The sequence below is a fragment of the Acomys minous genome (genome assembly GCF_964271855.1).
Source record: "Acomys minous genome assembly, chromosome: 2".
Taxonomy (NCBI): Eukaryota; Metazoa; Chordata; class Mammalia; order Rodentia; family Muridae; genus Acomys; species Acomys minous.
Genome location: NC_140484.1, coordinates 65,240,832 through 65,262,708, shown reverse-complemented (window position 1 = coordinate 65,262,708; position 21,877 = coordinate 65,240,832). Strand labels below are relative to the sequence as shown.

Sequence of the window (21,877 nt, the reverse complement as noted above, 5' to 3'; positions counted from 1 at the left end):
TGCTGGGATAACAGGTGTGTGCCACCACGCCTGGTTCTCTGCTGAGAATTTTAAGAAATAAAGTTAGAGAAAACATTATTTCCCCCTGGGCTTCATTCTTTCCAGTGTCTCCCATTCTGACTTCTGTACTTTCGACTGGTCAAGTCAGAAACAGCTTGGCTAGCCAGCTGAGTGCCAGGTTCCATATTGGATGTGCAACTGGCTCCTCTTCCACTTGGAAAACCTGATCTAAATGCAGATCTCTTGGAAATGTGCTAAAAGGTACATGCAGTGCAGGAGAAGGGGAAGCTGTCCCAAAGGCGTTGGGAAAGATGTTACAGTGGAGTAGGCAGTCCCCAAGAAGGGTCTCTGGATACAAATACGAGGAAGGGAAGGCTCTGGAGAACGAGTGTGCAGAGCACAGGGGCCACATATGAGTTCAGGAAGTAGTGGGTAAGCTCAGACTACAATGGACTGGTTTGTGATCCAGTGGACTTTGTATGCATGTGGAAAGGTCTAATTTAGTAGTTGATTTTAAACTGCTGAGAACTGTAAAGGGATGGTGTTACCCAGATTGAAAAGCATCCCCATAAAGGTGGTACCAGAAGCCACTAGAGAGGCTGATAGTAGGAAGACCAGGTGCTATGAGAAAAGAGAAGGGCCCAGGTGTAACTGAGGACCACAGATAAACTGAACACATCTATTTGCCTGCTAATTTGTGAACTATGTTTGGCCTAGGGGATACAAACGATGCTCCAAATAGCTTATTGTTGGTGGAGACCTTGAGTGCTTAAAGGATATCTGGAGTTTGACAGTGGGAGAGCATGTGGTATAGTCAGAATGGAGAAGTGGATAAAGCAAACTATAGTGCTTTGCTCAGTTGTCTTTACTTGGTTGGTTTTGAATGATAGTGATTAAATGTGTTAGTCTGCTGAAAGTGCTAAGTACCTCAGATGGTAACTTAAATAATAGAATTTACACTTCCTAGTTATGAGTACTGGAAGTCGAAGGTCAAGACACCATCACAGTTGGATTTCTCTCTTATTTATTTGTTTGTTTTTTTATTATGTACTGTGTTCTATTGCACGTACACATTAGATCACATTACAGATGGTTGTGAGCCACCATATGGTTGCTGGGAATTGAACTTAGGACCTCTGGAAGAGCAGTCAGTGCTCTTAACCTCTGAGCCATCTCTCCAGCCCCTCTCTCAGATTTGTTTTCCTGGCTTTAGGACTGTTTTCACAGAGCCCTTTCTCTGTGTATACCTTTTGTGTCTCTCCCCCTTCCTACAGAGAACAGAGTCGTATTGGATCAGGGCCTCATTCTTAATGACCTCATTTAACCCTAATCACCTCTTCAAAGACCTGATCCTAAGTATACTCACACTGTAAGCTAGTGGGAGTCGCCTTAGTGACTCATGTGTTTCTCATGTGACAGGCATCAGAGAGAGTGCTGCAGTTGACCCCATTGGGCTCACACTGATGTCTCCTTATGCAATTGTTTTCTTTCTTTCTTTGTGAAGTGAGCAAATCTGTGTCTGCTGCAGAGCAACAATTGTGGAAAAAAAGCTTTTCTTGTTTTGAAAAGGGGATTCACAACTTTGAGTCGATTGATGATGCTACAAATGCCGCCCTTCTGCTGTGCAACACAGGAAGACTCATGCGGGTCTGTGCACAGGCGCACTGTGGTGCAGAGGATGAGTTCAAACGGGAGTTCTCTCCAGAAGAGGGCTTGTATTACAGCAAGGTAAGGCGGTTGCCTTTACATCAGGCCTCGTCTCCTAACTGTCATCGTTTGTTTCACTAAATAAAACTAAAAGTGATTACAACATTGTGATAGCAAAGGAGTAGAAGCTCATAGGAACAGTAGGTGTTAGTGCTGAGGATGGCATATGGAGCTGCTGAGGGAAAGATGCTTAAGTAATGGTATTGATGCACCTGGAGTTCAGTGTACTAAAGACTGGCATAGAGAGTGAAACTGGGGTACCAACAGAAGATGCAGGTGGAAGGCTGTGTGCCCCACCCAATGTGGGCATTAGAAATGTACATCAGAGAATAAAGGTGGAAGCAAATCACAGTCTAGGAGAAATGATCAGAACACAAATGACAGGTAAGGTCAGAGGTGAATACACTCTTAAGGTAAGAAGAACAGTTAAGAAATTTGAGAATACTGAAGCCAGGTATTTGAAGGTGAGGGTGAGATAATTAATTTTTATAGTAAAATAATTTTTTTTGTAGTTTACTAGCTATATAAAGTAATTTTCTGCCGTGTATGCTGGCACACGCCTTTAATCCCAGCACTCAACAGGCAGAAGCAGACGGATTTTTGTGAGTTTGAGGCTGGCCTGCCTGGTCTACAAAGTGAGTCCAGGACAGCCAAGGCTACATAGAGAAACCCTGCCTCAAAAAACACAAAATAAAAATAAAAACAACAAGAATAAATTAATAAAAAATTAAAAAAAATAAAAACAAAGTAATTTTCCTTCAGAGTGAAAGACCAACAGAGTACATCCTCCTGCATCAGCCTGCGTCAGAAAGCAGTACCAATGGCTGTCCCTGGGGTGGCATTCTGTCTGCTTCAAATACATTTCTTTTTTACTAAAATACTTACATTGGTTCTCTTGTCCCCTTCTTGGTGATACTATCCTTTTGTTAATCTTTCCAGATTAAATTGATGTCCAAGTGGTTTGAAGCATGTTTCATTTCAGTGTGTTCTTTGCACATGTTTAATAGAGTCCTAAATTCACACTTTCCCTCTTTACAGGCTGTTGATTACTATTTGAAAGCTCTGAGGTCATTGGGGACAAGAGACATGCACCCAGTTGTTTGGGATTCTGTGAACTGGGAATTGTCCACTACATACTTTACCATGGCAACTCTACAGCAAGATTATGCTCCATTGTCCAGAAAAGCTCAGGAGCAGGTGATAAGATTTTCTGCATTTTAAACTGAAGTTAACACTGTGTGTTCCTTTATTTAATATTGTACATCAATCATCTTTAAATTAGGCAAGCAGTAATTAATATGAAAGTTCTTGAGAGATTATAAGCTTATTCTACCCCTTTTCTATTGAAATAATATGGACAGATTGAGAAAGAAGTCAGCGAGGCTATGATGAAGTCCCTGAAGCACTGCGACATTGACTCTGCAACTGCTCGGCAGCCCCTCTGTCAGTACCGAGCTGCGACCATCCATCACAGGCTGGCTTCCATGTACCACAGCTGTCTGAGGAACCAGGTGCGGTCATCTCAGATTAAATTCCATGTTTCATTTACTTAAAAGTATCCTCTCCCCTTTTAATACTTCTGTGTGTATTTTAAATGGCACCTCTTCTTAGCATGTCAGTGCTTTCCTTTTCCATCTGTAACAGGTACTACTATAATAGGATCTTAGTGTGGAAGTCTAAGTTTTTCAAGGCAGGATTTCTCTGTGCAGCCTTGGCTCTCCTGGACTCACTTTGTAGACCAGGCTGGCCTTGAACTCACAGAGATCCACCTGCCTCTGCCTCCCAAGAGCTGGGATTAAAGGTGTGTACCACCACTGCCCGGCACAGAAATCTATTTTCCCCCTGGGTATGTTACTTAATATTTGTTTTAAATGTAGTTAGGATGTATATAGTAACAGTTCTGTGTACATTTTAAAACTCTATTCTCGGGGCTGGAGAGAGCAGCTAAGAGTGCTTGCTGCCCTTTCAGAGAACTCACATACTATTCCTAGCGCTCACATGAAGCAGCTTAAACCAGCTGTCACTCCAGACCCAGTGCTTTAGTCACCACAGGTTCCTGTGCTCAAGTGCACATACTCTTCTTCTACGCATACACATAATTACAATTTTAAAGGTAAAATTTAAAGTATAGTATTTCATCTTTGTGAAATGGAAAGTGCATGTAAAAGCATCTAGAAAATATCAGTGAAGCATGGACGCAGTTTAAAGAATGAGAAGGCAGCCCCAGTGTGCCTGATCTGCAGGTCAGAGAATGGAAGAGTGCTCTGAAGAGCCCTGCGTCTCCCTACTGACGTGTTGCCCTCAGTTCCTCTCAGATTAACGTTGTCGATGCTCTCCCATGTGTAGATCCTCTGTGCTTATAACTGAGTTTGATTTTGTTTTTGATTTAAAAGCTTGATGGAGTTACCCTGCCTTTTCTCTCCCATGGCTCACTGCCTGTTATTGAACATTTTGTCTCTGAAACTTATCCACACTGATGCGTGGAGCCCTGTATTTCTTTGGCAAGTTTTCCTCGGTTTTTTTCCCCATGAGTATTTTGAGATAAGGACTCTATGTCAGACTGGCTGAGAGCTCGCTGTGTGGTAGCTGACTGGGACCTCACTGTGTAGCTGGCTCAGTGAGCACTCATGGTGCTCCTAGTCTCCTGCTCCATTTTATTATTTCCATAGCAGGTAGTAAGTGGGATTTTAATGAACTTAAAACTCAGAGCACTATAAGAAATAAAAATGAGTACATTTAGTGATACAAGTAGAAGAATTGAGTAATAATACTGAAGCCCAGCCTTGGCAGTGTTTTATTGTTGTTACCTTACTTTTGTTTGTAGGTTGGTGACGAGCACCTTAGGAAGCAGCACAGAGTGCTGGCAGATCTCCACTACAGCAAAGCAGCAAAGCTCTTTCAGCTTCTCAAAGACGCTCCCTGTGAACTGCTTAGAGTGCAGTTAGAAAGGGTGGCATTTGCTGAATTCCAGATGACCAGTAAGTCTAACCTCTTAGCTATGTATGTGGTGCCTGTTTTCGGCATCATGTTAGGAGGCCAAGCTGTGTGTGTGGCTCTCGGATATAAGCAAGACCATTTTCCTGTTAATTTGCCTATAGTTAGAGCCTTCCCTGCACTTGTTGAAATGGTTTCCAAAACCTAGAGTAGTGAGTAGAGACTTTCAGGATTGAAACAGTATGAAAAGCCTGGGGTGGAGAAGCAGCAGCATGGGGACCGTGGTCCTCACTCACGCCTTCTAATTGTGTGACTGACGCATGGCAGCTGCCATTGTGTGTGGAATGCACACAGCTCTAATACCTGCTTGAGCTCAGGTAGATGAGAAAATGGGGAAGGGTGACAGGAAGTGAGAGGGTGTCATTGTGTGTCATCTTCACAGGAGAGATTAAGTGAACATTGTGACCACTTGGTGCTTCCAGGGTTCCCTTCCTCGGTATTGTCTGCCTGCAGTGATAGCTTTTGATACGTCATAATTGTAAGGAAACGACAGTTTGAAGTACAGCAACTCATTTTATTTCATCTTGATTTTTATTTCCCAAGACAGGATTTCTCTGTGTAGCCTTGGCTGTCCTGGACTCACTTTGTAGACAAGGCTGGCCTCGAACTCACAGAGATCTGTTTGCTTCTTCTGCCTCCCCAAGTGCTGTGATTTAGGGCTTGCGCCACCACGCCTGGCTCATCTTGTTTTTTTGTTTTGTTTTGTTTTTATGTATATGAACGCTCTATCTGCATGTATGCCTGCATGCCAGAAGAAGGCTTCAGACCCCAGTATATATAGATGGTTGTGAGCCACCATGTGGTTGCTGGGAATTGAACTCAGGGCATCTAGAAGAGTGGACACCTCACTTAATTCCTGAGCCATCTCTCTAGCCCCTCATCTTGATTTTTTTAATGTTACAAGTTTTAACTTATTTAAGCTTTGGATTTTGGAGCATGCCTGATAGTCTGATTTTGGAATTAAAGAAGCTCAGCCTGTAAAATCTACACACCTACTCCAAAATAGGGAGACAGGATCTGGGTTGTTTGTGACCTCAGGCAGTCTGTTAGGAGTGTTACCATGTACTTTAAATATGTAGGACTTAGTTTGTGTGAGATACCGAGCTTTGAGAGGGACATAAGAAACAACAACAGATTTATTGCCCGTATGCTGGTGTCTTGGGAGGACCATTCTGTGTGGTGGACCTATTTAGAAATGGATTCATTACCATTTCTAAAACTTTTTTTTTTTTTTAGTTTTCTGACGTTTGAATTCTTAAGGATTATCATGTTTTATTTACACACAGAGAGAGACACTGGAGACACAATTGGATTGATGTAGTTAATTCCCTTTGAAAAACATTTAAGGGCAAGTGAGATAGCTCAGCAGGTAACAGTACTTGCTACCAAATCTGATGACCTGAGTTCCATCTCTGGTACCCACAAGTGGTCATCCGACCTCCAAACATGTGTACCCGCCCCCCACACAATAAATAAATAAAATAAAATGTTTCAAATCATTCTAGTACTATGAGTGCCTTAGAAAAATGATAGTGATATTTAAGAGAAAGAGTTAGCCAGCTTTGTGGGATTTGTCAGTGACATTAATGATACTACGTCATCTTAGATTACCCCAGTGCATGGAGTTCTTCTTACTTGTGTCTCTGTTGTCTGCTTCCTGCTCCCAAGGCAGTTCACGTAGTCAATAGCTAACCTTCCAAATGCCACGTCTACACTCACATCTTTCAAGGTAGGAGGCTATTTTGAAAGTTTTAGATTATACTGTAATGGAAGGAGGTGACCATTAGCATAAGTAGCTGTGGTGGAGAATTCCCAAGTTCCCATTTTCACTGTTTTTTTTTTCCCCCATTTTCACTTCTGATGCTAGCTGCACACTTGAGGACTCTGAAACTGTCTGTGGGATTTAATGATTTGCAGAAGGACCCAGAGAACTCACTGTTTTTACAGCAAAATCAAATCAGTCAAGGAAGAGCGGGAGTGCCCAGAAGTAAAGCTTTGTAGTGTGTTCTCAGTGTAGCTACAGGTAGTGCTGACCCCACCTCATCCCAGCAAGGATGTGTAACTGCTCAGTGTCTATCACCCAGAAAGCTCTACCATACTGTGGAGTCTAGAGTATATATTGGGATTTAGGTGCCTCGTCTCTCTGGAAGCCCAGGGACTGCATAGAAATCCCACTGTTGGACTGCCCAGTGTGGCACAAGCTGTCATGTAGACAGAGACACTTTTGTCATGCACGCTATTCTAAGGACTTACCGATGGCATAGGGAGCCACAGAGAGTGGCCAGACCTTTCCATGGAGTTTAATCCTTTATTCCCAGCAGTACAGTATGCTGCTCTACACACACACTGAATGTGAACAGAGAACAGGTAGAGGTCCCTTATAGTGGCTGAGAGATTAGACAAGTGTGAGCCTCCTTTGAACAGAAAGTGTAGTACTTTACAGTAGGATAGCCAATGGTAAGGCAAAATTGACTCAACCACCTTCACACAACTAAATAGTGGGGTGACCTTTGAACCACAGGTGCTGGTCTATTGGTCCCTTGTAACCTAATACTTTAGATACTGGCTTCTATTCCAGAGAGATTGTGTGCTCACCAAATAGAGCCAGATGCTGAGGCAAGGGAACATTATTACAACTGCATTAAAAGTTAAAGGTGTTATTGTAGTATAATGCTTTGGCTAGGTTGAGTATTATTTTCATAAGAAAAATTAGTAAACAAGTTGGCTTTTGGCTTCCTAGGATTGTCACAAGCTGCCTTTATAGTGCTTGAAAGTTGGTAACAGAAACCCTGCGTGACTTTATAGGTTGTAGTTTAGGAATGATTATTTGTGTTTATTTTAGGTCAGAACAGCAATGTTGGAAAGTTAAAAACATTATCTGGGGCACTTGATATCATGGTGAGAACTGAGCATGCATTCCAGCTCATCCGGAAGGATCTCATGGAGGAATCTGACCAGGTAATTGGAGAAAACTATGCTAAATGGTAAATGTGTGTAACAGACATCTGGCACATACTTACAAACGTGTGTACATATACACCTCATTGCATAAAAATAATTACTACTTGGTTAAAAGTCTATGTGTGCTATAACAAAATACTGGAGGCTGGGTAAGTTGTTAAAAAGAACCTCATTGGCCCATAATTGTGATCCACATTAGCTGATCCAAGTAGCATGGCACCATTGTCTTGGTAAAAGTTCTCTAACCATGGTGAAATGGAAAGGGAACAGGCCATGTGCAGAATTGGCCAGGATACGAAGTAGCCTTTCTGTAACAATGTACACGTGCAAGAACTAGTCCAGTGTTGATGTAGAAACACGGCTCTCATCACCAAGAAAGAATGAGATAATTTATTCTGCAGCCACATGGCTGATCATGGCCTGGGAACACAGGTGAGGGTTACAGTTTCCTGAAGTCACATAGCGATAGAAGCAAGAAAGTCATACTTTATAAATCGTTGGTGGGAATATCATACAGGTGAGTTACAAGAAAGTGGGGACATCTCTGTTACAGGCAGGCTTCCGATGCTTTCAGATACCATCTTTAGTCTTTGGGTTGGCAGAAGTTAAGGATCTGTTGGTGCATTCCAAAAGAATTTACTTTATTGTCACAAAGATGGATGTTAAGTCACACACCAGTGGGCAGTGAAGGTCTCTGAAGGGCCCTAAAGATAGCCCAAGATGAGTTAACCTGCAGCTTTCCTGCTCTTTACAGTTGTGGAAGTTCTAACCAGTCAGCCAGCCAGCCAGCCTTGTAGAATCTTTAACACGCATGCAACTACCCCACTCACCTACCCACCCCCTGGGAACTTAAGTTTATAATAATTATCTGATGCACTCTCCAGAGGCTGCATTGACAAAGCTGGGGCCGAGTGGTCCAGTTACCCTCCCTGTGTCCATGTCTTAAGTTCATCAGCTCTTGGCCACACACTACACAGGAACCTCAAGGCACAGCTTTAAACAGCTCAGACAAAGCAGAGTGGTTACGTTTGCATGATTGCATTACTTACTGACTCGCTTTAATATATGTATCTTTTATATTTAGTGAGTCATAGTTACCAAGGGCCCTTTTAGCAAGTTACAAACCCTCATAAGTTGTTTTTCTGGGTGAGGTGTCTTTGCCTTTGCAGGGAAGGCTGTGCTCTCAGTCCCAGCCAACTGTCCAGGAGCATTTGCTCCACAAGCTCCCCGGGCACAGTCCAGCATGTCTGCCACGTATGCCCCTGTGCTTCTGCCACCCCTGACTTTTCCATCCCTCTGGGTCCTGCACAGGTGGTGCCTGTTTCCATGCTGCTTCTGTAACAACCAGTCAGTGTTAGGCAGTCATGAAATTTCCATGTGGGATTCATTTCTTTTATGTGTGGGTGGGGGCTTTCTATATCTTGTCAGAGAGTGTTTGGGTCTGCTTTCTGTTTGTGATTCTATTGTCTGCTGGATTGAGGCGGCTACTTTCCATCACTGTATATGAAACATGAGAGGAGGGCAACTTAGGTGAAGTAATCTGTGCTGTCTTTAGCCGAAGAATGATGAAGCTACACCGGCTGTTGAGTCTTCACCTAATCTTAATCGAGAAGAAGTGATCAAACTCCTTAGTATATTTGAATCTCGTCTGTCATTCCTTCTCCTTCAATCCATCAAACTACTGTCATCATCTAAAAGAAAAATGAGGTAAATTACATAGTTATTTATTGTATCTTCTTTGTTAACACTTCACCTATGGAAAGAACATGAATTCTGTTAATTTACAGGGCAGGTAGGATGTATATTTTTATGTTGCACATAGAAAATGGAAATTTTTTAAGTACTATTCTTTGTTAGGTAAGAGTCATGTTCTTATGCCTACTGTGTATTCATAGGGTAAACTATACTGGGGAGACCAGTAGCCCTGGAATTGTTTATAGTAACACTTACAAACATGGTTTTGATGTGAATTCAGGGCTATGATATGGATACTGAGGGTCAGTTGTACTGTTAAAGATATATAGTAGAATGCTAGAGTCTCTGACGCTGAGATATTAGGGAGGGGAAAAGAGCGGTCAAATGCACAGCCAGAGTGTTCCCAGGTTCCTCTGCTGATGTATGTAGCAGTTTCATCAGAACCCTTCTTTGGCATCGCTTACTTGACATTGAGTACCAAGTACATCAGGAGTGTGTATCCCATATTACAAAAGACAAAAAGCAAATGAAAGTAAAAGAAAGTACACCTACGTACATCATTGTTACTAGTTAAGTCTGTCTTACCAGGTTATCTTGGGGTACAGGTAAGGTAATTTTGCTTTATGTTTTAATACAGTGCGACTTGGTGTTGTGAACTGACAGCATTCAGTCTGCCACAACCATGACACAACAAAGTCCATCACTCCAAAAATTGTTTCTTGCTGACATTAAGCAGTCTGATCTTGTGTGGTTTCAGAGTTTTCTCTTAGTGCCTCTTATTAACAGTGGTCATTTGGAGCCCCTGAGGCAGCCCCTCACTATCATCTCTGCCCTGCTTGCTGGATTTATTTCTTGCCTGTACTGCTATTTGTTCAGAGTGATGAAAACTGGACTGATTTGGCTGATTTGGTCTGAGAAGTTTCATCCGCCAGGTGTTCAGTTGAGCTCACTTTTATAACTTGAACAGAGCTACAGTTGAGAATTTCTTCTTGCTATAACCTTCTGCATATCGAAGGAGCCAAGTTCTAATAAATAATAGATGCTCATAGCTAAAATTCCACCTCTGAGGTTTTACTTGAGTTGACTCTAGTCTAAGTTATTAAGTGGAAAATTCTAGAAGTAAACAACTTATAAGTGTTGTACACCATACTGCACAGCCTGATGAAGTGCGTGCTGTCTCAGGATGTAAAGCATTCCTTTGCCCAGCATATCCACACCACGCACACTGTTAGTTATTTAATAGCTTGCTCAGTGATCAGCGTGTTGTAGTGCTGGTGGCCTGTGTTCACGTAGCCTCTGTCTTGCTTCATAATGGCCCCAGGTCACAAGAGGGCAGTGGTGCTGACAATTTGAATATGCCAGCCTTAAATGAAAAAAGATAAAAGTTCTCAGTAAAGAAAGAAAACAAATGCCTGCTGTGGGTTGCTAAGACCTATACTGAGTCTTGCTAATCCTTGATTGTGTCTATTATAAGCTCAATTGTATCATGTGTAGGGGAAAGTATACTATGAAGGGGGTTCATATACCTAGCTTCAGCATCTACCAGGAGTGTTAGAAGGTGGGAAAGGGGTGATTATGCCTTGCATTTGGGATGAGGTAGGTCTGTGGAAGGTGATCTGTTGTGCCCTTGCCCTGTCCCTGCACACCACACCTCAGAGAGACTGGCTTCACTGCTGGGCACTGCCAACCACATTGCATCCTGCATCTTCTCCCTTGCTCTCTCAGTCTGTCTGGGAAGGGAGGAGCAAGGGAGCAAGACTTAGTTGTTTTGTGCATACTTCAGTCTTTGGTTTTTCGAGGCAGGGTCTCTCTGTGTTAGCCTTGGCTGTCCTGGACTCGCTTTGTAGACCAGGCTAGCCTTGAACTCAGCGATCCGCCTGCCTCTGCCTCCCGAGTGCTGGGATTAAAGGCGTGCGCCACCACGCCTGGCGCATACCTCAGTCTTCAATTCTCCCTTCTGTTTCATACCTCAGTCTGAACTCTCCCTTCTGTTTAACTTTCTCTCACCTAAGGAGAGCTTTTATTGGAGAAAGTCTCAAATATGCAGCAAGGTGTGTTGAGTATGTTCACTACAGTTTAGTGCATGTATCTATCTTTTTGAAGAACCAAAAGGCAAAGTAACAAACAGTGGAAAATAGATTCTTGGCTTTTATTGCCTAAAACCTTATAAGTGCAGGTAGGTTTTTAAGAAGTATTGGTGTCCACAAGGTGGCAGTATACATGGGATCCTGAAAGCTAATCAGTGTTTTTTTTTTTCCCCTCACAAATCAGTGGTTTGAGTGATTGACTAACAGGTAATAGTTTGAGTCTTTTGATATGTTATCACAGTAGTCCTATGTATGACCTAAGTAATTTTTATTTCTGATCAGGTTATCACTGTACAAGAAATTTTTGTTGTTTTGATTGCAAGATAGGGTTTCTCTGTGTAGCCTTGGCTGTCCTGGAACTCACTCTGTAGACCAGGCTGGCCTCCAAATCAGAGATCCACCTGCCTCTGCCTCCCAAGTGCTGGAATCAAAGGCAAGCGCCACTACACTTGGCTAGTTGAAGAAAGTTTTCATTTAAAGTTTTAATACAGGCTGCATGTCCTGTGAGCCGATTTGTTTTGGGGTTTACTAAACAAAAGAAACATGATACTCTGGCAGGTTGAAGCTGGTCACTGTGATGACTGAGTCAGCAACTTTCTGTTGAGTTTCACTCGTGTGCAGGTGGAAACAGCTATTGATGTTATTGTTGAAAAGAGCAGACCTAGTTATCTCCTTAGAGAAAAGGAAGTCAGAAGTAACCTTAAGAGGGAACTTTGAGAGTTTGTTTTATTTTGGCTGCTTGTTTTATTTAGCCTGAGGCAAAGTGAGAACATGGACTTAATAGTTGAAAAGGTTCCCTGTAATTATAGTGAAAATTAAGATGAATTTTCTTATTGAAAATGTTCATTTTCAGACTCTTGAGTGTGTTTCATGGTCTGACAACTGTGTAGGTGCTGTTGGACAAAATACAAATGTTGTTTATTAAGTTGCAGGGGACTTACTCCACTTTGGATTAAGACTTGAGCTGTTCTTATCCTTTAGCATTCACAGTTGTAGCAGAGTGGGGCCTCTTGACATTTTGTAAGCTTTAGGATTTGAGGTGAAAAGCTATAAAAATAAAAAAAATAAAAATCTGAGGATCATCCTCTAATGTAGTATAGACAAGAAATTAATAACATCATGGAGACAGATACTTACATTAAGTCTTTAGCTGAGTAAAATGGTAGATAAGGTAAACAAGCTAACTATCTGAAGAAGAAAAAGATCCACCTGACATGTAGAACCTGTGAACAGTAACCTTAGTTCAGTGGGTTAACAAGTCAGTTAAGAAAGGGCATGATCTGCACAAGCTGTAAGAAAATGAGTCAGGAGTCTGAGAGCCAGGGCTCAGCTGTCAGTTGGGCTGTGGGCTGGTGAGTAGAGGAGTGGCACCGAGCCTCTCCATGCCCTTGTCAGCCCCAACTCCCACTCTGCTTTCTCAGTGACGAATTCTTTGACCATGTTTTTGTGGTTGCTCGCTGTGCCTCCTCCTAGTGCCTCTGCCACTAAGGCAGTGGTCTTTCTTTGATTCTCTGAGTATCCATAGATGTTTCCAGCCCCTCCCTCTATTCCCTTCACCTGTCTGTTTTTAACTCCAGCAGTAACACTGAAGAAGATGCAGTTCTCCAAACCAACAAGCAGATTTACTCCCAGCTTTTGAGAGCAACAGCAAACAGAAACTCAACCCTGCTGCAGAGAATTGAAGTCATCATCTGTTTGCTGGAGCAGCTTGCATCTGGGAGCAGTGGACCCAGTGACAGTGCTGTCCCCTGACCCAAAGTTGTATTGGAGGACTGTCTGTCAGTGCCTTCCCAGTCTGGAGCTGTTCTGCCCACTTGGTGCTGAGTCTTATTAAATATAAGGAAACGCCACTTAAAGAGGTCCACTGTGGAAACTCACTTCCTACGGCAGGCAGAGGACATGGGGTGCTTTGGCTTCTTCCTTTGGAGGTGAAAAGCCAAAATGGAACCGGAAGCTTCTTGACTATATTGCCTCGAAAAGTACGTGGTACTTATTGCTAACCAGGCTGCTTGTGATGTGATTATACGTGCAGATATTCTTGAAGCATGCTAAAACACCTGGGTGTAAAATGAGATTATCTTGGATAAAGTGTTACTGTGGTCAAGGGAACTTTTATCCAGGTGAATTTACTGGTTCACGTGGCTTGAAGAAACACTCTGCATATCAGTGTGTCCTTCCAAATAGCACAAAAGTGTACCCTTTCCGAGCTGTGGGGCAGGAGTTTCTGAAGACTGATAATTGTGCAGGTTCAGTGCATGTTCTGAAAGGAATCACTTTTCTTTGACTTTATGTGACATTGGTAAAGAATAGGTACTATCACTTCCATTTTAAACTTGAATCTGTGAATAAAGTAAGAGAATTATTTTGAATAAATAAGCTATTTATTTAAAATACCTTGGTATTTTCTACTTGCATTCTTTACACTGCTGTGATTTGAAGTACATAGGTCCTAATAATGTTCAAGGCAAAGGGCTCACAACAATTCATGCTCCTAGAACATCATGTGCTCTGGGAATCTTGTCCACTTACATGGGTACATACTCTGCTGTTGCCGAAGCCTACTGCACATGCGGCTGTAACTAATAGTTTAAGGAAGTGTGCAGCATTTACTTTAGGCAGACTCTTCTGCTTGGGTGAGACTCTGGTGTCTGGCACCTGTGCACCCCCCCCCCACACACACACACACAGCAACCCCACTTGCAGCTGTGGGTTTCTGTCACTTGAGCAGCCTCCTTTGCAGCAAGGCAGATTCTACAGCCGTTTGTTTAGTTCCTGGTTTGGTTTGCATTGTCCTTGGAGCAAATCTGTATCTGTTTACAAGAATTAATCATTGAAACCCTTAAAGTTTTGGTGAAATTGTAAAGCTTTTGAACCAGTTCATCAGTCCAGGACTACTGTGTCCCTTTGTCGTCGACTGTGCATGGGTGTGCACACAGTAACACACAGTCCTTCCTCCACTGCAGAGCCCTGCTGCCTCCGGTGAGCATAGCTCCTCTGGAGCAGATGAACTCAACAGGATTTCCCCTGCCTTCCCAGAAACAAGCTGGGGCCCCTCCGCTGAAAACCCCTCAAATAAGAGGGAAATGGTTTTTAAGCAAGGAAGTAGAAATTCTGGCTCTTTCCCTTGTCGTAGCAGTAACATGAAACTTTCTGTAGGAGAAACAGAAGATCCTTCTCAAATGTGCTGTAATTACTTATGTCGGTTTAAATTAAAGCTTCCTGACGTACATGCGCTTTTAGCTGTTCCCTTAGAAGACTCTGTGGTGTGGCCACTCTGGTTTTGATATCTTTTTTCAGTTAATTTCATTGTCCAGATATCATCATACGTGACATTGGCTTTTGTGTGTTAAGGATTAGTGGTAGTGGGGGGTGGGAGTGGCGCACGCCTTTAATCCTAGCTCATAGCAGACAGAGGCAGGAAGATCTCTGAGTTCAAGACCTGCCTGGTTTAGAGAGAGTTCTGGGACACCAGGGACTACACAGAAATACTCTGTCTTGGAAAACAAACAAACAAAACTTATAAAGCCATATTGTATGGAACTTAAAGGGTTAATGTCTGTCCTAGATTAGAAAAAATGCAGTTAACCAGGTAGCTTCCAGAGTCCTGTTGTGTACTCCTGCTTTGCAAGGAGACAAAACCAACTACAGTGATCCAGAAAAGCCATGACCTGCAGAGCCAGCTGGGGTGAGGCCCTGAGCACAAGGGGCATTCAGCAGCAGGAGGCGACCACCACAGAGTGCAGAGGTAGTGCTGGGATGCTGGGATGCTGGAGACCTTTGGTTCATGTTGAATGTTAAATATGTCGTTATAACATGCATTTTGCAGTATAGTTAATTACAATTGTGTGGCCTATCCTAGATCAGAACTCAGTTTAAGTGCTGTAAAAGCCATCTCTATACCATGCATGGTGGGACCCCTGGGGGCACTATTGGAACTGAATGGCAGAGGGGATTCCCTAAGGTAAATTATTTGATGTTTCTAAAAGATATTTTTTTCCCCAAGCAACAGATCCTTAAATCTATCTTCAAAGTTCAAGTAATGCTTTCTTGTTCTGCTCTAGCTTAGGAACTCATGTTTGCTTTAGCTACTGAGAATCGGGTTTGTTTTCTTTGCAAAGAAGGCTGCTATCTCTTCAAGCTGCTCCTAAGTCCTAGTCTGGGTTTTTCCTGTTCTCATTACATGTTCAGGGTAGATGTGTGAACGTCACAAACATCGAACCACTTCTCTGAAATAGACTTTTTTGGGAATAAGCCATTCAGAGGAAGCCGAGAGTTGTGTTGCTTGTCCTTGTCATTAACTACTTTCCAGTATGAGTTGCCTTTGAAAAAGAAGACAGAGCTGTGTGTGTAGGAGTAGTAAGCGGAATCAATGTTTCTGAACGGATGGTTTTGAGGCATTGTTGCTGGAAACACTTGGCTCATCTTCTTTGGATAAGAATTAAGTACTTGGTTTTGGTTGACATCAAATGCATATACCTGCAAAATAAAGCAGACACTTTTCTGAGGATTGTTGACTTCTAATTCAGTCTGACTTTGCACTGAATTCTGTAGATGTGAAGTTCTGTTTCCATCTGATGATCTGCCATTGTTTTGTAGATCTGAAGTGATGAGAACATCTTTTACTTACTAGAGACTCCTTGAAGAAGTAAATTAACTGCTGCCTCCTGTCGTAAAAGGCAGTGTCCAGGGGACTGGGTATGCCAGGAAAGCCTTCTGAAATCAATTTGGGGTAGCTCCTTCCTTGCTCATCTTCTGTGTGTGCCTGGTCATTCTCACTGTCATATCTCCAGTATTGGTTTCCTGAGAGCCAACCCAAAACTGTCAGTGTGGTTTATTAATACCAGACTACAAGAAACATAGCATGGGCTAGAGGCACAGCCCAGGACTACTGAACTCCTCCATCCTGTGAGAACCTGGAATGCCACTTTGCTTCATTGATTCCAAAGGACACCTGAAGTCAGCCCTGCATGGTCCTCTGCCATGATTCCAGAGAAAGCAGGGCTTTCTCACTCAGCCATCTGCTCAGGCCTCACATGGCTTCTCAATTTGATTCCAGTAATGTTTGCCCTGCCCATCACTGCCATATTGGAATGCTTGTTGCCTCCCACAGTGAAAGCCCATGAATAGCACATTCTTTTCCATGTTAGAGTCATCTGACAAAGTTTACTCATTGGTGACTACTTATGTCTTCCTAAGATCAGAGGATCAAACCAACCAACCAACTAGCCAACCAAACAAAAAACAGTGGTTACCAGCACAGTGCAAGTTCGGTAAGAGACATGGAGCCACTCCTGAAGCATAGTTACCTTTAAAGAAGTACCGCTCATCTTTTCCCCATGACCAGACGTGAACAAAGGCATCTATGCTTTGCATGGGGACTCCACGCCAGCCAGTAAGGATTTGGAGGGGGTCCCCGTAGCGAGTTCTGTTGTTTCGGTTTTCATAGAGCCAGTACCAGCTGTTGCGGAAGAAGTAGGTGTTGAACCTCACCCTCACCTCGCCGTATTGGTTCTTCTCCTTGCGAATCCAGTCAAACACCGTATCAAATGATCCCTCACATGAACCTGGAGAGAGAAGATTCCAGCGACGTGCCACTGCCAACACCAGCATTCATAATTGTCTGAATGGAGACACTACATGGCTAGCACTTCCTGTTGGGATGCCTTAAAGCATCATAAAGACTGAGCAGGGAGTAGGCTGAACTTTAGGACACTGCTCACAGGGCTCCCAGACCCAGTCTGGAAGCAGTTCTGTGACCTACCTAAGGGCAGCTGGCCCATGCCTCTAGTTGGTCCATTTGGTTTTCAATGGCACTTGGGACTGGGCACACTTAGCCATGTTTCCACTAGGGGATGTTCACTTGGCTGAAACAGGTTTTGGATGTCAAGAGTGGACGCACTTGAGAACAGAACTGGGATGGGGCGTGAGGGCCTAGAAATGGAAGTACTTCCCCAATCTTGGGTATCTGTGCTACAACCAACCTTATTTTCCTTTTTTAAAAGACTTAACATTTTAAATTATGTGTGGCCTGGGGCACAGGGGCCAGAGATTTTGGATCCCCTGGAACTGAACTATAGGTGATTGTTAGTCACCAGATGCAGATGCTGGGAATTAAACCTCTGGAAGGCACTCTTGACTGCCGAGCCATCTCTGCCCAGCCGTGTGTATTAAGTAGCCATTAGGTACCCAGCATAACAACTGAAAGCTGGAATTACAGCTTCTCACAGTGGCCCTGCATTCAAATAGCTCTGTGATGCCAAGGCATGGGGAGCCCTGCGTGTCCAAAAGTCATGATGTCCTCTGTCCTCACCAGTGTCTAAGAAGAGGAAGAGAAGGCACAAAAAGGATAGTTGTATTGTGGAAGAATGCTGAGTGGATGTAACAACTGTCAGTAAAGCGCTGGTCAGCCAATCAGCTGGGCAGTTGGGAGAGAGAGAGAAGAGACAGTTGACTCGGGAGGAAGACGAAGGGAAGATGGCCTGTGGAGAATCATAGTAGCGAGTGCTTGGGGTATATGTATTATATATCAGTTTAGAGTAGTTTGTTTGCCATAGTTTAGGGATAGATTTGTATTACTATAGTTTCTGCCTGGCTTCAGACTTTGTGTCTTTATTTAGCATCTTAGGCTGAACCAATACATTTTTAAAAATTTTATTGATTTATTCATATTACATCTCAATGGCTATCCCCTCCCTTGTATCCTCCCATTCCTCCCTCCCTCCCTCCCTTTTTCCCTTTTCTCCCCTCCCCTATGACTGTGACTGAGGGGGACTTCCTCCCCCTGTATATGCTCATAGGGTATCAAGTCTCTTCTTGGTAGCCTGCTACCAATACATTTTTAATGTAACAATGTTCCTCACCTGTGGCCGTGTGTGGTCTAATGTGATCATTTTAAGAGCCTGCAGATGGAGTTTGAGGGCAGCTCTTTGGCCATGCAACCTGTACTGTTTGGAGATTGGCCTAATAAGCATTGATAAGAGCCTGCTGGCTTTAACCTCCTCAGTACCCTCTAGGCAGGGTCTACCCTAGACCCATCTTACCATATAGCCTTTGAATTGCTTTCCTGTCTGACCAGTTCAACTCAAATGCAGGCTCCTGGGGAATGTAGTTTGGTTGCATTATGGATCCCACCCTGTAGGTGTGAGGCAGTCCAAGGACATGGCCGATTTCATGGACAGCTACCTAGAAGGAGAATACAAACCACAGCTGTAGGACCAAACCTGAGTCATGGATGCTCCTGGGACCAATCACTAAGTTACAGAGACCCAACCTGTGCCCTGTGCAGGGTTGTGCTTGTTTAGGAGAGAAACAGTGACTACTGGGGAACTACCACACAAGACTTGCTAAACTTTCTAGAAGGATATGCACGCACCAAGGAAAAGCTGTGCTTCTGAGCTTGTGCTAGTGTGCTTTGCCTTTCCAGCAGAGCAGCTGGAGCCTCTTACTTTGAGAAGGCTGATGCCAGTGTCACTGGAGAGAGGTGTGAAGTGCTCATCATCATCGAAGTGGATCTCACCCAGGCGCCAGGCATGTGCAAACTCCTGGCCGCTCCCGTCGAACACCCGAGGACAGCCCAGGTGCCGGCCTGATGTGGGGAGATGGGAGGGTGGCAGTGAACGAAGGTGCCTATCTTAAGTCCCCCTCTGACAGCACAGACATTGACAGCACCACAGCTTCCTGGAGCTAGTCCAGCAACAGGCTCTGTGGAAGCAGACGGCCGCCTGGTGTCTGTGAACTGTGTGGTTATAAAAACTAGAAACAAGCCAGTCGAGTTGGCTCACGCCTTTAATTCTAGCACTTGGGTGGCAGACCCAGGTGGATCTCTGTGAGTTCAAGGCCAGCCTGATCTACAAAGGAAGTTTCAGGCCAGCCAGAGCTACACAGAGAAACCCTGTCTTGAAAAAAATAGAACAAAAAGAAGAAAAGAAAAAGACTGGAAACATCTGGACTCTCCTCCCTATGTGTGTGCATATGTGTGCACTCACTCGTGCACACGCACAAGCACACATGCATGCACACACTGATGGAGGAGACAGCATTGGAGCTGGGCCGCTATGATGGAAAAGGCCTTGAGAAGGTCACCATCTCTTACTTCTATGTATGAAAGTATAAATACACTTGTATGTCGGATGTACCCTAGAATTGGAACATTAACCCAGAGAGAGCAGCAAGGTGGCTAGGAACACCTATTCACAGATGGCGCTGTGGAAGTCAGGTTATTTGTCTCCCAGTCTGCCATCAAGGAGATAGTAGTGGCTTTATGTGTCTTCTCATAGGCCAGTAGGACATACTTGCTGCTGCACCATATGGCCAGCAGGGTGAGTGATTAACTAAGACCTTAGAATCTAGAGAATAGAACCCCACCCCCTTTAGAAATCGTCTCTGAAGAAGCTAGCAGGTAGGAGTTGAAACCACACCACCCTGGGTGTGACAAGGCAATTAAGCTGTGATTGGTCCAGCCTGCCCTTAGCATGATACTGGGCATAGGGCCTTGGCGGAAGAATCAGAGGCTATGTTCAGAGCAGGAAGGAAGGGATCCCAAGTCTGCACCCCTCTTACCTCTCCCAAAACCCAGCTTTATGTCCACCATGGTGCCAGGGGCAGTGAGGTCCTCCCGGAAGTTCAGTGGTGTCACCTCGCTCCACATCCTGAAGGCCAGTCTAAAGATATATCTCTGCTCGTCCCCAGAGAGTTGGCTGCTGTAGGCATCCCCCACCAGCCTCCAGGTCAGGGTCTTCTTGGAGAAGGCCCTGCTGGCCCCAGTGTCTGAGGCATCCTCATGTTGCCCACCTGGCTTGCGTAGCAGCATTTGAAGAAAACGCTTTTGTCGAGCCCTTGGCCGGAGACCTGGAGGGGCTGCTGGGGCTGCTGGGCTTGGCAGGGCCGCCTGAGGTGGCAGCTGTGTATCAGGGACACCACAGCGTGGCTTGTTCATAGCTGCCAGTGTGGGTGAGTCTAGTTCCCCGCTGGCTGGCAGTCTGTTCGCCTTCTGGAATCTGCGCACAGCTTGAGCCAAGGTGGAGCCCACAGGGCCCCCTGCTGATTCCTTTGGGCTAGGCACCTCTGACCAGCCATATTTCGATAAGAATCTCTGTGAGAAAGAGAAGCCGTAAATTCATAGGTGCTGGGGGTGGGGGGAGATACCTAGAGTGAAGCTAGATAAAGGTCGTCATCCGGGGCCTACCAGAGTGAAGTCATGGCTGCCACGTGGCCTGTGAAAGGGCAGAGTTGAAGCAGGCCAGGTGGTAGGACTTGAAGGGAAGTGCCCATGCCAGAGGTAAGAGGTCAAATGTGAAGGTGGCTACATTGTGTGGGTGGGGATGCTGAGAGGGAGGCCTGCCAGGAAGCTGGACCTCCAACTCCCAGGGACTGGGCAAGATTCAGTCTAAGAGCCTGGTGGGCTTCTAGCATGTAGGGGCAGGGAAGGCAGGGGCTGCAGGGGTGCCCCTTGGAGTCCAAGGTAAGTTTGGCCCATTGTCCCTTCTCACTGCTCTTCACCCTGGCGGCACCCTGAATCCAGGAGTTTAAGGGAAATCCTGGTCATGTGTCTGCTTGAGGTGCCTAGAAACTACCTGCCTGCAGGGGCTGGCGAGCAGCAGATGTCCTCTTACTCCAACCCATGACTCTGGGAGAAAGGGAGCCCTGGTCTTGTGGCAGTGAATGCCACTCAGTAGTGCTGTGCTGGGATCTTTGCTGGATCCTTTCTCTGTATGCCCAGACTGGCAGAAGGCCAACCAAGGGATGCCGCCAAACACAGTGCCTCAGACTCTGACAGTAGCACAAGCTCATATCCCAATGTCCTCTGACCTTTAAAGCTGTTCTCTGTAGGGTTGATCCTGCCTAGGCACCGATGCTTCTAGGGTTAACATGAGACAGAACTAGGTGCAACTCAGAGTTAAAGGTGCTTTGCTAGCACAGGCAAGGCTGTGTTATTCCCAGCTCCACAAAGATGACACCAGGTTAAGCAGACACTCTGCCTCTGCACAGCCACCCTTCCATGTTATGCTCTGGCCTCTGTGTGTACACGTATGCTGCATGTGCTTGGAGATGCTGCTGCTCTGTGGCTCTCCTCTTACCTGAGCAGCGTGGAGGTCAGCAATGGGCTTGGCCCTGCTCAGGGGCGATGGCTCCAGGTCCGAACGGTCCCGGCTGTGGAAAAGCCTCTCGGGCTGGGTGGGCTGGGGTACAACCAGCCAGCACAGCATCCATGTCAGACGCAAGACTGAGGCAGCAAGCATGGTCCCTCTGGGACTCTGATCCTCCCACCTCACTACGTCCCTGTCTCCCCTCCTGAGGAGCAGGGCAAGGCAGGGCCCTTTTATAAGCAAGCATTCTTCACCCAGCTCAGAAGTGTGCCTGCTAGGAGGCTGCTTCTGAGGCCCTGGTGAGCTGCCTTTGAAGACCCCAGGGCCACTTTTCTCAGGGGTGTGAGA

At 44.8% G+C, this 21,877-nt stretch overlaps 2 protein-coding genes across 3 annotated transcripts in view; one reads left to right on the top strand and one right to left on the bottom strand.

Moving 5' to 3' along the window:
- The window catches only part of EDRF1 (erythroid differentiation regulatory factor 1), a 36,231-nt gene extending 22,931 nt beyond the window's left edge, over positions 1–13,300 (top strand). The window contains exons 19-25 of one of the 2 annotated variants that reach the window (XM_084766940.1): positions 1,505–1,728; positions 2,746–2,904; positions 3,069–3,218; positions 4,532–4,685; positions 7,544–7,659; positions 9,218–9,369; positions 13,025–13,300. In XM_084766940.1, the coding sequence (XP_084623066.1) occupies positions 1,505–1,728; positions 2,746–2,904; positions 3,069–3,218; positions 4,532–4,685; positions 7,544–7,659; positions 9,218–9,369; positions 13,025–13,196 (1,127 nt within the window). In that variant the 3' untranslated portion in view covers positions 13,197–13,300. Of the gene's footprint in view, positions 1–1,504; positions 1,729–2,745; positions 2,905–3,068; positions 3,219–4,531; positions 4,686–7,543; positions 7,660–9,217; positions 9,370–13,021 lie in introns of both variants that reach the window. The other variant, XM_084766939.1, reaches the window with a different exon arrangement.
- A 671-nt stretch (positions 13,301–13,971) lies between these two features.
- MMP21 (matrix metallopeptidase 21) lies at positions 13,972–21,300 on the bottom strand. Its single transcript, XM_084766958.1, has 6 exons — positions 20,004–21,300; positions 18,890–19,029; positions 18,485–18,626; positions 16,751–17,008; positions 16,072–16,244; positions 13,972–15,920 (listed from the first exon to the last, which is right to left on the bottom strand). Exons 1-6 carry the CDS (start codon positions 20,377–20,379, stop codon positions 15,621–15,623), a joined length of 1,389 nt encoding a protein of 462 aa, XP_084623084.1. The 5' UTR covers positions 20,380–21,300; the 3' UTR covers positions 13,972–15,620.
- Between the last annotated feature and the right edge of the window lie 577 nt (positions 21,301–21,877).

Bases quoted from the DNA above. Each gene is read 5' to 3' on its own strand.
- MMP21 (XM_084766958.1), bottom strand. From the start codon at position 20,379: ATGAACAAGCCACGCTGTGGTGTCCCTGATACACAGCTGCCACCTCAG. The intron at 18,627-18,889 runs GTAAGAGGCTCC...TTCTCCTTCTAG, and splicing joins CTGGCATCAGCCTTCTCAAA to GTAGCTGTCCATGAAATCGG. The intron at 15,921-16,071 runs GTAAGTAAAAGA...TTTATTTTGCAG, and splicing joins ACTTCTTCAAGGAGTCTCTA to GTATATGCATTTGATGTCAA.